General features: G+C 37.6%; 1 protein-coding gene across 1 annotated transcript in view; it reads left to right on the forward strand.

Annotated features, from left to right (window-relative positions):
• CEP128 (centrosomal protein 128) overlaps positions 1-14,717 on the forward strand; it is a 602,257-nt gene that overhangs the window by 552,217 nt on the left and 35,323 nt on the right. The window contains exon 21 of the mRNA XM_023742234.1: positions 12,878-12,955. Within this exon, the coding sequence (XP_023598002.1) occupies positions 12,878-12,955 (78 nt within the window). The remainder of the gene's footprint in view (positions 1-12,877; positions 12,956-14,717) is intronic.

The raw sequence follows: 14,717 nt of genomic DNA on the forward strand, positions 1-14,717 counted from the left end.
TTTTTTTTTTGTTATCGTTGTTTTTATTTATTTATTTTTTGTTGGTTGGTTTGTTTCTCTCTCTTTCCCTTCTTTCCTTTCCTTTCTCCTGCCCACCTATCCCCGTGCACAGCCCATGCCCCTTCTCGACAGGCTGACCTGCAGTGCTTGGCTAGAGTGCCACTGGCATACACCCTTGCTGATTCGGTCCTGACCCCACCTGCCAAATCCTAATATGCTGCCATTTTATTTACTTTTTTCTTTTTTCCTTCTTTTTTTTTTTTTGGCTTTTGTTTGTCTCTCCTCTTTCTCTTTTTTCACTCACCCACTTAGCCCCACATATCATATCCTCTCCCTTCCCTCCTGCCTATCTGCACAGAGTGCTGAGTACTGCACCCTTGAGCAGCACTGATGTGGTTCCCTGGACCCAGCCCTGCACTGTACTGGCCCCTGCCCTGTTGGCCCCCGTTCATACTGCAAACTACCCATCCCTGTCCTCCCCCCACACTGGATCCACCCTGCTGCACCATAGCTGAGTAAGCAGCCCTGCCCACATGGACAAGGTGTTAAGAAGTATCATGCCCACAGGCAAGAAAGCAACAAAACACACCCAGCCTGCCTGCCCAGACATAACCAAACAAAATAAAAAAGCAGGACAAAACAAATCTACAGCCAATAAATGAAGAAAATAATTACTGAATGTCCTGGAGACAGCAGACAATATCAAAACATATAAAATAACAGGACAGGATGGCTCCAGAAAGCAACCAAAATAAAATACCAGATGACCTTCCAGGAGAAGAAAAGTCACTGGAACTACCTGACAGGGAATTCAAAACTCTAATATTTAGGGTTCTCTAAGAGATGAAGGAAAATGCAGGCGAAAAGAAGGAAAAAATAGACAAAACCATGGAAAATACAGACAAAATCAGGGAAAACACAGCCAAACCAATGGAATAATTCAAAAAAATAATATAGGAACAAAATGTCAAGATAAACAACTAGAAATCTTGCAAAAACAGCAATTAGAAATTGAAAAGATAAACAAGATTTCAGAAATGGACAGTGCAATAGAAGGTTTTAGGAGTAAATTTGAAACAATGGAAGACAAGATCAGTGACATTGAAGACAAATCTTTGAATACCACTTTGAGTTAAAATCAGAGAAAAGAATGAAGAAACCCTGAGAACAATGTGGGATAAAACCAAAAACAAAAATTTGCGTGTGATCAGAGTTCCAGAACAGGGAGAAAACAGAAAACACAGAGAGGATCGTTGAAGATTTGTTGACAGAAAACTCCCCAAATATCATGAAAAACTAAAAGCTGACCATTGAGATAATACAAAGCATCTTCTCTGATCACAATGCCATAAAAGTAGAAGTTAATAACAGGAAGAGCAAGGGGAAAAAATCAAATACATGGAAACTGAATAACACCTTGCTTAAAAACTACTGGGTAATAAAAGAAATCAAAGATGGAATCAAAAATTCAAGAATGAAAACACATCATACCAAAATCTTTGGGACACAGCAAAGGCAGTGCTCAGAGGTCAATATAGAGCAACATTTGCACACATCAAAAAATAAGAAAAGGGACAAAATCAAAACATTTATACAAATCAAACAAATAGAAAGAGAACAGCAAAACTACTGGAACTAATAGAAAGGTTCAGCAGAGTAGCAGAATACAAGATAAATATACAGAAATCAGTGTATTCCTATACACCAATAAAGAGAACTATGAAAAGGAAATCAGGAAAGCAATACCATTTATAAACGCATTGCCATCAAGTTGATTCCGACTCATAGCAACCCTATAGCAACCATTTGTAATAATCTTTAAAAAAATAAAATACTTAGGAATAAATCTAACCAGGGATGTAAAAGACCTATATAAAGAAAACTACAAAACACTACTGCAGGAAACCAAATAAGACCTACATAAATGAAAGAACATACCATGCTCAAGGATAGGTAGACTCAACATTGTGAAGATGACAATTCTACCCAAAGCAATCTACAAATACAATGCAATCCCAATCCAAATACCAACAGCAGTCTTTAATGAAGTAGAGAAACTAATCATTAACTTTTGGAGACATCTGGCCCAATTGGCATAACATAGTTTATAAAGAAAATGTTCTACATCCTACTTTGGTGAGTAGCACTGGGGTCTTAGCTTGTGAGTGGCCATCTAAGATACTCCCCTTGTCCCACCCCGTCTGGAGCAAGGGAGAATGAAGAAAATCAGAGACACAAGGTAAAGGTTAATTCAAAGGACTAATGGACCACAAGTACCACAGCCTCCACCAGACTGAGTCCAGCACAACTAGTGTTGCCCAGCTACCACCACTGACTGCTCTGACAGGGATCACAATAGAGGGTCCCAGACAGAGCTGGAGAAAAATGCAGAACAAAATTCTAACTCTCAAAAAAGACCAGACTTACTGGTCTGATAGAGACTGGGGACACCCTGAAAGTTGGAGGACAGGACTTGGTAGTGATGGCTAAAGGGTATAGGATTTCTTTTTGGGTTGTTGCAAATGTTCTAAAATTGATTGTAGTGTTGTATGTGTAGTTCTGTGAATATACTAGAAACCATTGAATTGTATACTTTAAATGGGTAAAGTGTAGGGTATGTGAATTATATCTCAATAAATCTGTTACCAAGAAAGAAAGAAGTTAAAAAAAAAAAAAGCCTGTGAGTGGCCATCTAAGATACTCTGCTGGTCTCACTCCTTCAGGAGCAAGGGAGAATGAAGAAAACTAAAGACACAAGGGAAAGATTAGCCCAAAGGACTAATAGACTGCAACTACCACAGCCGCCACCAGCCTGATTCTGGCACAACTAGATGGTGCTCAGCTACCACTACTGACTGGTCTGACAGGGATCACATTAGAGGGTCCCGGATGGAGGTGGAGGAAAATGTAAAACAAAATTCTAACTCAAAAAAAAAACCAGACTTCATGGCCTGACAGAGACCGGAGAAACCCTGAGAGTATGGCCCCCAGACATCCTTTTTGCTCAGTAATGAAGTCACTCTGGAGGTTCACCTTCTACCCAAAGATTAGACAGGCCCATAGGACAAAATAAGACTAAAGGGGCACACCATCTGGGGGCATGGACTAGAAGGCAGGAGGGTACAGGAAAGCTGGTAATAGGGAACCCAAGGTTGAGAAGGGAGAGTACTGACATGTCATGGGGCTTGTTAACCAATGTCATAAAACAATATATGTACTAACCGTTTAATGAGAAGCTAGTTTGTTCTGTAAACTTTCATCTGAAGTACAACTAAAAAAAAAAAAAAACTCTTGAAATTTCCAGTTCAGCATGCCTTCCACTGCTCACCACTGTTCTTCATGGGCCAGTTTGAAACACCTTTCTGGGACCAGTGCATCTAGAAGCATAGCTTCTTTACCTATCACGTTGGCAGAAACTGTTAGACTCAGTGTCTTACCGGAAGTCCTTGCTCATACTGGTTCCCCATTATTAATATGTATTCATATATATAGGGTCACTATAAATCAGAATCGACTCAACAGCCACAGGTTTTTTTGGTGTATATACATTTATGTATATTGGCATAAGTTTTTAAATTTCTTTCTTTCGTGCGTACTTTCTTTTTAGTTTACTTATGTTTAATTTTGAGAAATACAGTGATTTCACAGAGATTAAATAGGTTGTGGAACTGGAGACCCTTCTAGTAGAGCAATCCTAAAGCTTAATTCAGTGTTCAGCACACAGAGAACACTAAGCTAGTCCTTATGTGTCTTTGTATGTTGTTATTTCTTTATATCAGGGAGTGACAAGAATGATATTTAAGAAGAACAAAGAATCTTTAAAGAGCACTGATGGGACACACAGTTAAGTGCTTGGCTGCCAACAGAAAGGTTGACTGTTCAACCCCACTCAGCAGCTCCATGGAAGAAAGGCCTGTCGATCTGCTCCCATAGAGATTACAGCCTATGAAACCCTATGGGGCAGTTCTATTCTGTCATGAGGTCGCTGTGAGTCAAAATGAACTCAATGGCACCCAATAACAACAAAGAATCACTAGGGAAAGAGACTTATTTCTTCTGTCTTCCTTTCTCCTCCAACACATTCTTGGTATTTTCTTATTAAAAAAAAAAAAAATCCTAAAATTAAACTCATTTGGAGAAAACACTGCATCTGTTTAAGCTAATAATAAGATCATAGGTCGACTGTAACATAATTTGGTAATGTCTAGAAGTAAGAAAGCAATAGTCTCGAATGGCAGATTCTGTATGTTTCCTATAATTCTTCACTTAAAAAAATACTGTGAATGAGAATCACAAAATACTCAGAAAGCCTCCTCTATCCAAGTTTTCCAGTGAAGATATGCTACTTATTCTCCCATTTTATAAATTTACACTTCTTAAAGAAGATCTTCTATTTTGGATGAGAATGGTGTTATATGAAAGCAAATAGAATTTGTTGTTGACAAAAATTCTAAATTTTAGTCCAAATGTAGTTCTTGATGTCTTAATGCCATGTTAATTGTGTTTTTACTTAACAAGCCTTATGTACCCTCTTACCCCAAGAATACTTGAAATCTTCTAAATGGGTCTCTGATTTTTAGACTTCTCTTAAAGTCCACAATCTGGAAATAGAGCATTCTTCTGATATTCCAAGAAATCCACACAACTTTGAGCACTGGGGCTCTTTCAAGAATGTGCATCAACAACATTACTTTGCCTGCTTATTCTCTGCTACTAGTTTGGTTCTAATGAGTGTCTTATACAGTCTAGATGAAAACAGGGCCCTATGAAGCTGATACAGCTGTGCTGGAGAGAGCACAAGTGAAAAGGCACACAGTCTACCCTTTTTATGATCTCACCCTTCCCCTCCTGGAAACGTGTTTACTCAGGTCCTTTTACCAACTTTCAGCCATTTGTCAGGAAAGGTTTGCAGCGGATCTCTTTCCAAATGAAATAGAAATGCATTTTTGAACCCAAATAAACTGCTTCATAACCTTGTTTATTTAACGTCTGTGTAGTGCCAAAAGTACAGACTTTTTTTTTTAGATAAAAAGATAGCATCCTTTCTAATTTATGTGCCATTTCAACCTCAAAACACATATGATTTCATAATACTATAAGAACGTAGTAATTGTAATATGTTAATAAGAAAATAAATTATGCATTTTTACAATCAAAGAAAAGTATATTAAGATATACCCATGGTTAAATCTATTCCTTAAGATTTCTCTACAGAAGACAAGAATCTAAGAATTGCAACCCATGCCCCTTTCTAATTCCTAATTTTTTCTACTTACATTGTCATACTATGTTACTCAGTTGCCCTATAGTCTGAAACATGGGAAATGTACTGTGGATCATTACAAACTGCTCAACTCTATAGCAGTTTGGTTTGTGCTGAGGCTTTTGGAATGGTAAAATTGGCAGTTATTCTTTGCCTTGCCAACAGAGATCCGAACATGCCTGTGGGTACAGCACGGGGCCTATCAGGCAGGCCTTCTGAATTTCATTGTTATTTCTACCACTTGATCATGCCCTTACCCTAGAGAAAATACATAAATGAAACAGCATATTTTTTATTCTGGGTTTTTAGTAAAGAAGTCAGTATTGATTCAGTGGGTTGATTAGAATATGGTAGCTAGGCTTTGTCCTCATTCAGCCAATATTTATTGAAGCCCCTCACATGGGCCAGATAGTATGCTACACTAGTAATGGATGTTACGAACATACTAAAAAAAAAAAAAGAAAGTGTTACTGAGAACCATAAAACTTATCTCATACTTAGTGTCCTCTAATAACAGAAAGAACATCCAGACCCCTCTTCTGCATATTCATGCTTAAATTGGTGGTCCTGAGCAAGGACTTTTCAGTACTGAAGATGGAATTCTTCCGGGGTTCATCCTAACACTTCTCTTCCAGAAATAAGTCTATCAAAGGTTTATCTTCAAAATTCTACTTGCTAAGAGTTGATAGCTAGAGAGGGGTTAAGAATTTAGGATCTTACATAAAGTGCTCACTATTACAGCTTCTGGTTGATATCTAGTCCTTCTTAGATGGTGATCTGCCATGAAAAAAAAAAAATTTTTTAATAAGAACATTGCCATTTCTGCATTCACACTGCCTGGATTCATGTCCCAGTTTTGACACCACATGGTTGTAAGGAGGTTTTTTACACTCTGGTTTTCAGTTACCTCATCTGTGTAATGGAGATAACAATAGTATCTTCCTTACAGGGTAGTGTGAGAATTAGTAAGTGTATTCAAAATTGAATTACACTTTTATGGTTTAGACTTCTGTTGTGCTACTAAACAGGATTAGAATTAGCTGACCATTTGCTTTGCCACTGCTTCTGGGCCAGTGAAAGAGAGTCCAGTTCTTCAAACCTCTGAGATAGTACAGTATCGCACACAGATGTATTGGTGCTTCGTGAGGTGGAATCTTAATACTGAATTTTCTTTGTTTTCAAATTTAGTGTGAAACTTAGTATCTTGTAACATTTTCCAAAGAGAAATCATCTTTAAAAACTTTTAAGAGTATCTTAGTTAAGGAGCCCTGGTGGTACAATGGTTAAAGCGATTGACTGCTAACCGAAATATTGGCAGTTTGAAACTACCAGTGGCTCCAAGTGAGGAAGATGTGGCAGTCTGTTTCCGTAGAGATTTACAGCCTTGGAAATCCTATGTGGTTGCCATGAGTCGGAATTGACTCGATGGCAGTGGATTTGTTTTTTCTTTTTTCTTTTTTTTTTTTTTGGTTACTTCATTCTAGAAAATTGTATTAAGAAAATTAAAGACAAGTTAAGTAATTAACTGTCATTTGCTGGTGCCATTATTGAACTCAACTTGAAAACTTGCTCTCTTAATTCTAAGAGTGGGGACTTATCCTTCCATTTAAAACATTAAACAATGTAAGGCAAAAAAATTTAACCAACTTAAAAAATTAAGAGTTTCCCTGACTCTGCACTAGGAATTTTGCCCCAGGAACTAACATGTATAAGTCCTCTTGGTATCTCTGATATCCAACAAGTTATGTTAGGCTATTTATCTGCCAATCGATCTTGTCTCTCTAGCACTGTTAGCTTTTGGCGAAAAGTGAATTTGAAATAACATATAATGTGACAAGACTGTAGTTACAGAACCCCAGCCAATCTCACATTAAGAAAAACAAAAACTGGAGTTTGAACATGAATATGCATATTCTCAAGTCTATAGGCCAAAGTGGTGGTTTTAAGCAAGGAAACTTACACTGAGAGAGAAAAGGAGGAGGAGGAGGAGGAGAAAAAGAGAGGAGGAGAAGACAAGAGAAAGAAGAGTCAGAAAATATACTCCAAAAAATAACATGGCATCAGTTTTATGAGATCTAAGATGCCTATAAGCCTGGACTCATTGTCTTGATTACCTTATTATTGCAGATTCCCTAGAAATCTTAGCATTTCTGTATGTAATTTCCTTAAAAGAAGTAGCAATATTTTTTTTTGTTTGTATATTTCTTGTATATTTTGCATATGCATTTCCTCCCAACCAGTAAGTTAAAGGCTCTTGAAAAACAGGAAATGTGTGTTCTATGTCTTGTGGAACTTTCTATGACATCTAGGTACACATTCATTGTTAATTGATTGACTAGAATATAAGGATGAAGAGAAAAGCGTGTGTACCAGAAAGTATTTCTGATAGTGAGGAATATATTTAGAAGCAACACATAAATGGAATATAAAATAAGTCATAATGAAATAAGTAATATGAATTTGTGAAGCTCTGTTAATTACTGCCCTTAACCCTTTCAAGACCCAATTATTTTCTGCTTTGAAGTTTTTGTTGATACCATGTGTTTTCATTAATGGAAGCATGCTGAATCATTAAGTGTTGTTGAATTTTTTAGTAGGTAGTATGGATTCTTCACTCCACCAACAATCCTACCCTCCAAGTCTTGAGGAACATAGGTTGTTCCACTGATTTTACCCTGCAGGCGTCCCCTAGAGCTGAGAGAGACATACGGTCTCCCAAAGAAAATTTTTCAAAATTTCTGTGTTTCCTGCCAAAAATGCACACACCTCATACAATACCCTGTAGAAACTGTAACTTGTGGCACCCCCTTGGTTTTTAGGTTTCAAACAGTCATAAAGGACCCTGCCTTGTGGCACTATGCGCTACCAGTGGGAAAGCAGCTTTCCAGTGAACCTGAGAGGTGGAAAAAGTGGGTGGACAACTGTATATCCCAAAGATCATGAAAGAAGAAGCCAAGGAGTTTTTCAATGTTTACTCACAAAAAAATGTAGCCCCTTGAATATGTATTCCCCAAACATAATAAAAGAGGCAAAATAAATGGGTATTTGAAAACATTCAAAAGAAAAAAATGTTTTCATACACTCACCTGACTGATTGAAAATTTTAAGCAAAAATATTTGCATAGCAGGCGAGTTTTAGAGTAGGGAGAGATCATTTGCTTATACTAAGAATAAAATGAACATGCTTAACCTAGGTTCAGAGAACCACTGCTAAATGAGAAAAATTAATGGGATGAAAAAAGGGAAATAAAGTTTTAAAACTACGAGCCTATTAGAACCTGTGTTTATGAAGAGGATTTTACTCAATGCATAAAATTTTGCTTTAAAATGATCGGGGCATTGCTATGTATTTTATTGTTCAAGGGCCAGTATAATTCTTGAGAAAATTTATACTTTTAGTCTTTAAATGATTATAGCATATATAGTTGGTAAATCTATCTATTCTCCTAAACCTGGAGCCCTGGTGGTGCAGTGGTTAAGAGCTTGGCTGCTAACCAAAAAGATTTGCAGTTTGAATCCACCAGCCACTCCTTGGAAACCCTAGTCTGTTCTAGTCTGTCCTGTGGGGTTACTATGAGTTGGAATTGACTTGACGGCAACGGGTTTTGTTTTGTTTTTTTTTGTCTCCTAAACGTCCATGTTGTGGCCTATATTAAGAAACATTTATTTTGACGAATGTTTCCTACATATGAAAGAAATTTAAATGAAGCCATTTAAAATATATGGCAGTGTGAGTTAGCATATGGGCACATGTGGAAAAAAGACTGGCAAGAATATAAATGTTAAGCAGAAGGAACAAAATACTAAATCCTTTAAATGGACCTTGAAAAAATTTGACTTTATGAACTTGAAAACAGTACATATGACTTCTAATTTCAGAATAGCAAAGTAAAGGTGTTATGGATTGGATTGTGTCCCCCAGAAATACATGTTGCAAATCCTAACCTCAGTGCCTATGGTTATAATCCCATTTGGGAATGGGTTGTCTTTGTTATGTTAATGAGGTGGGATTAGTGTAGGGTATATCTTGAGCCAATCTCTTTTGAGATATAAAAGAGATTAAATGCAAGCTAACATGGAGAGACAGTATAAGAGAGATGCCAAGCCACATGAAGATTGCCCAGGAGCTGAAGCTCAGAAGAGACAAGGACCTTCCTCTAGAGCTGACAGAGAGAGAAAGCCTTCCCCTAGAGCCAGCACCCTGAATTTGGACTTGTAGTCTCCTAAGCTGTGAGAAAATAAATTTGTTTGTTAAAGCCACCCACTTGTATTTCTGTTGTAGCCGCACTAGATAACAAAGACAGAATTTGGTACCAAGAAGTTGAGAGTGCTGCTCTAACAGATACCTAAAATGTGGGACTGGTTTTGGAATTGGGTAATGGGTAGAAGCTGGAAGATTTTTAAGGTGCCTAATCGTAAAAGCCTAGATTGCCTTAAAGAGACTGTTGGTAGAATTATAGACATCAAAGGAATTCTGGTGAGGGCTCAGAAGGAAGTGAGGAGAGCTATACAGAAAGTCTCTATCATTTTAGAGAATACGTATGATGCCAGCAACAGAATTTTGCTAGAAATGTGGACGTTAAATGTGCTTCTTGTGAGGTTATGAAAGAAAATGATGAGCATGTGATTGAACAATGGAGAAAGGGTGATGCTTGTTATGCAGTGGCAAAGAACTTGTTTTAATTACATTCAAATGTTTGGTGGAAGGTATAACTTGGAAGTGATGAACTGAGATTTCTAAGCAAGATCTTAAAGGGGCCACATGATTTCTCCTTGCTGCTTATAGTAAAATGTGAGAGGAAAGACAAAGACTTAAAAATGAACTGTGCAAAATGAAAACAGAACTTAAAGATTTGGAAAATTCTGTTGTACAAACTAAGGACACGAGTCCTAGAGGGTTCACCAAGAATGTGGCTACACAATTTTTTGATAAAGAGATTAAGCCTGTGACTGAGAATCTAACCACCTACCAAAACAGAAAATCCATCAGCTTAGACTGATGGGGACAGAGGAAGAAAGAAAGGAAAGAACACTGTCTGCCTCTTGGAACTCTACAGGCAGGAAACTGGCCAAAGGAGCTATGTCTGTTGTCCTCTAAGAAAAGAAAAGAACCGTCTCTGGAGCAGCTCGGTGATCAGCAGAACTGTTGGAAGGAACACGAGAAGCAGTACCTTCTAGATGTCAAAGGGTGGGGCCGCAGCCTTCTAGGTTTAAAAGAGTCAGATCTTCACCAGCTCGGTTCCAGAGTGTGGGCTGTAGTTAAGGAGTGCTGCGGGATGGGGCTGCTACCCAAAACTGAAGGGGCGGGGCTTATTTGCTCAAGGGGCAGAAGAATGGGGCCTGGCAGTGCCGAGGGGGTAGGATCACCACTCAGAGGGACTAGGAGAATGGGGCCACCCAAATCTGAGGGAGCAAAGTTGACTCTCCAGTGGGCCTGGAAGGCAGAGCTAAAACCCAAGGCCGAGGAGCCTCCACCCAGAATCTGGAGAGTGTGGCCAATACCTAGAGTCCAGATGGCAGGGCCACTGGCTAAATGGTCTCAGAGAACCAAAGATTATTTTCAAGCCTTGCAGGCTAATGTAATGTGTTCTGCTGACTTTCTTGGTGCCTGTTACCCCTTATTTTCCTCCAATTTATCTCATTTGTAATGAAAATGTCTACCTTGTGCCTGTTCCACCATTGTACTTTGGAAGCAGATAACTTGTATTCTAGATTTCACAGGTTCGCAGATAAAGAGGAATTTTGCCCTAGGATGAAATACGCCTAAAACCTCTCCTATATTTGATTTAGATGATGCAGAAGATGAGATTTTTGACTTGGAGCTGATTTAAGACTTTTGAGATGATGTGATGGGGTGAATATATTTTGCATGTGGCAAGGACATCAAATTGAGGGCCAAAGATTGAAATATTATGGATTGAATTGTCTCCCAAAAATATGTATTGCAAATCCTAACCTCTATGCCTCTGGTTATAATCTCATTTGGGAATGGGTTGTCTTTGTTATGTTAATGAGGCAGGATTAGTATAGGATATATCTTGAGTCAATCTCTTTTAAGATATAAAAGAGATTAAACACAAGCTAGCAAGCAAGGAGAGACAGGGGAAGAGAGGTGCCAAACCACGTGAAGATTGCCCAGGACCAGAAGCTCAGAAGAGACAAAGAGCTTCTTCCAGGGCAATCAGAGAAAGCCTTTCCCCAGAGCCAGGACCCTGAATTCAGACTTCTGCCCTCCTAAACTGTGACAAAATAAATTTCTGTTTGTTAAAGCCACCTACTAGTGGTATTTCTGTTATAGCAGCACTAGATAACTAAGACAAAGAGTATTTCTGTCCTCTCTCAAAAATCACGTAAAAAAATAAGAATATGAAGAAATAGAAACACTGATCTACATGTTGACAAAAAGAAGAGCACCTATGACTCCAAACCACAGAGCAATGAAAGAAAAATGTTAAAATGACTCGGAACAGAGGAAGGTGAAACCCAAGTGCCTGCCAAAGGAGACAGCAATGGAAAGCAAATACATTTCACCCTGCAGAATATACCATGGACTGCCAGAAGAACAAACAACTCTGTCTTGGAAGAAGTACAACCAGGATACTCCTTACAAGCAAGGATGGCAAGACTTCGTCTCATGCACTTTGGACATGTTATCAGGAAGGATCAGTCCCTGGAGAAGGGTATCGTGCTTGGTAAAGTAGGGAGTAGCAAAAAGAAGAAGACGCTCGACGAGACGGATTGACGGAAACAGTGGCTGCAACAATGCACTGAAACATAGCAACAATTGGCGGGATGGCACAGGACCAGGAAGTGTTTTGTTCTGTTGTACATAAGGTTGCTATGAGTTGGAATCGACTCGATGGCAACTAACAACAGCAACATTTCTTGCCTACTATGTGCTGGCACTCTGACAGACGCTAAGAATACAGAGCTACATATAACACAATCTCTGGTCTCAAGTTTATTCTACCATTTAACCTCTTATTTCACATTGCCTTTGAAATAATTTTCAGATCATTCCCTTTTAATGTTTTTATTGACAGTGACCAGCTAATCAAAGACTCTAATGTAAATTATTGATTTATAATCAACAGAATCTTGTATCCATGTCGCAAATGTTTAATTTTAGATATTTTCCCAAGTCTTTTGAGAACTGTTCCTCTTTTTCTTTCTAACTGAAATAATTTTTAAGAACTCTTTTCTTAAAGGACCTTTAATATGCTTTATAAATAATTGCAAATTCATCTTTTCCTCAGTATTGCTTGTGGTGTATTTCTCATGTTCACTGAAGCAAGTTTGTAAATTAATACTAAATATGAAATGCTCTATAAAATGTTTCATTGCATATCAGATGAAAGCAATTATCCAGGAAGCTTTTTTATATCTGAGTCAGTCTTGCAAATCCACATCACCTACACTTTTTGAAGGGAAATAAGTCTTCTGATTTAAAAAGATACATTTATCTTAGAGAAGTTATTGCATCTGTTCCTATTTACTGTAAATCTACAGCTTAAACTGCTAATACTAGTGGTACACCTGAGTTTTAGTATTTGGATTCTGAGAGTATTAATCAATTTTTTATAATGTTTGGTTTCCTTATGTTTTTGTTTTCAGAGTACCCGAGTGGCCTTGGACCATCTGGAGTCTGTGCCTGAGAAACTGAGCCTACTAGAAGATTTCAAAGACTTCAGAGTGAGAAAGAGTTGGCTTGTCTCTTTCAGTATTTTTTTTCCTGTGTGAAAACTCTTGACATCTTCCTGATGCACAAAGAAAATTGGGGGGAGGGAGGAAGGACCAAAAAGCACTGGAGACTTTTATACTCCATCTTATCAGAGTTTACTGACATTTGTGAAGTCAGGATTGAAATTAATAGAATTAATATATTAGCACAATATAGGTAAATAGAGACTTTTGTATTTACTACTAGAAGCTCGTTTGCCCACCTAAAGCTTTAACTATAGTTCAGAAAGACCTAAGAATTAAAGAGAGTTGCACATTATGTTGACGATAGATAACTTTTTTGATTAGCGATTTTAAATTATGAACTGTCTTCTTTTTTTTTGATTACAAATTGCCAGGATACTATTTGTTTTAGAGATATGATAGTTCACAGGTTGTCCCTATAGTATCATATATGAATTCAAATCCGCATAGGGTATGAGTTATCATACCCCATGCCATTTATTCATAGAACTCTAACCACAAAGCATTTCATTATCAAGTCAATTAATTACATGTGTATATATTTACCCATGTAATTTTTAAAGTTCCTCATAAAGGAGAGATGCAAAGCAAATAACCCTGCTGTCCAGTCCTGCCAGACAAGGCCTTCATCCAAGGACGTCTCCACATATCCCTTTAGGGCTGCATTTGTAATGTGCAGTTTTTGTGATTTATAATTTATTGACCCTGTATGGCTGAAGGTAACAATGGTGAGGTTTTCTTTTTGGAAACCATTTAATCTCTTATTTCACATTGACTTTGAAATATAATTTATACTGTATTTAAGTTCTGTTTAAATCTAACGTGTTACTTAAGGATATAGTAAATAAGAATTATAACTAGATCATGTTATATTGATTTATTGAAAGCACTAATATGATGTGGCCCTGAGGGTCTACACTATCTTACAATTAACTTTCATTAAGCATCTTTTAGTAGTTTGGTAACTGAACATTTTTGAGTGAAATCTAAGCATAAGTAGACACATCTAGAAATCTAGACTAGTACAAATAGAACAAAACCAAGTACTCCTAGTATATTTTACTAAACTTTTATTTATCATGATTTGATTATATATTTGCAGTCTAAATTTTTATCAAGAGATTATGAAACAAGAATCTAAGTAGATGTAATTTCTACTGATACTTAATTAGGCCCGATGTGCATAGCAGGCAATATGTTATACCCATGTTCTTTCCCTTTTTTCGCTGTGGCTAACAGAAGTCACCTAAGTGAATGAAGGGCAGACAAGAGAAGGTACTGGAAACAGGTGGCCTTTGTCACTGACAAACAGATGCCTGTCTTATACCAGCACAAAAATATAAAGTTTAAAAATTGACAAACCACTGGCCAGACTGACAAAAGAAAAACAGAGAGGACACAAATAACCCAAATAAGAAATGAAATGGGGGACATTACAACAGACCCAACTGAAATACAAAGGATTATAACAGAATATTATGAAAAACTATACTCCAACAAATTTGAAAACCTAGAAGAAATGGATACATTTCTAGAAACACACGGCCTACCCAAACCACAACAAAGTGATGTTGAAAATCTGAAGAGACCCATACCAAGAGAAGAGATTGAAAAGATAATAAAAAAACTCCCAACCAAAAAAAGCCCTGGCCCAGATGGCTTCACTGGAGAATTCTACAAAACATTTAGAGAAGAGCTTGTACCAGTACTACTCAAGCTATTTCAGAGCATAGAACAGGAAGCAACACTT

This window comes from Trichechus manatus, unplaced genomic scaffold, assembly GCF_000243295.1.
Source record: "Trichechus manatus latirostris isolate Lorelei unplaced genomic scaffold, TriManLat1.0 scaffold00206, whole genome shotgun sequence".
Taxonomy (NCBI): domain Eukaryota; kingdom Metazoa; phylum Chordata; class Mammalia; order Sirenia; family Trichechidae; genus Trichechus; species Trichechus manatus.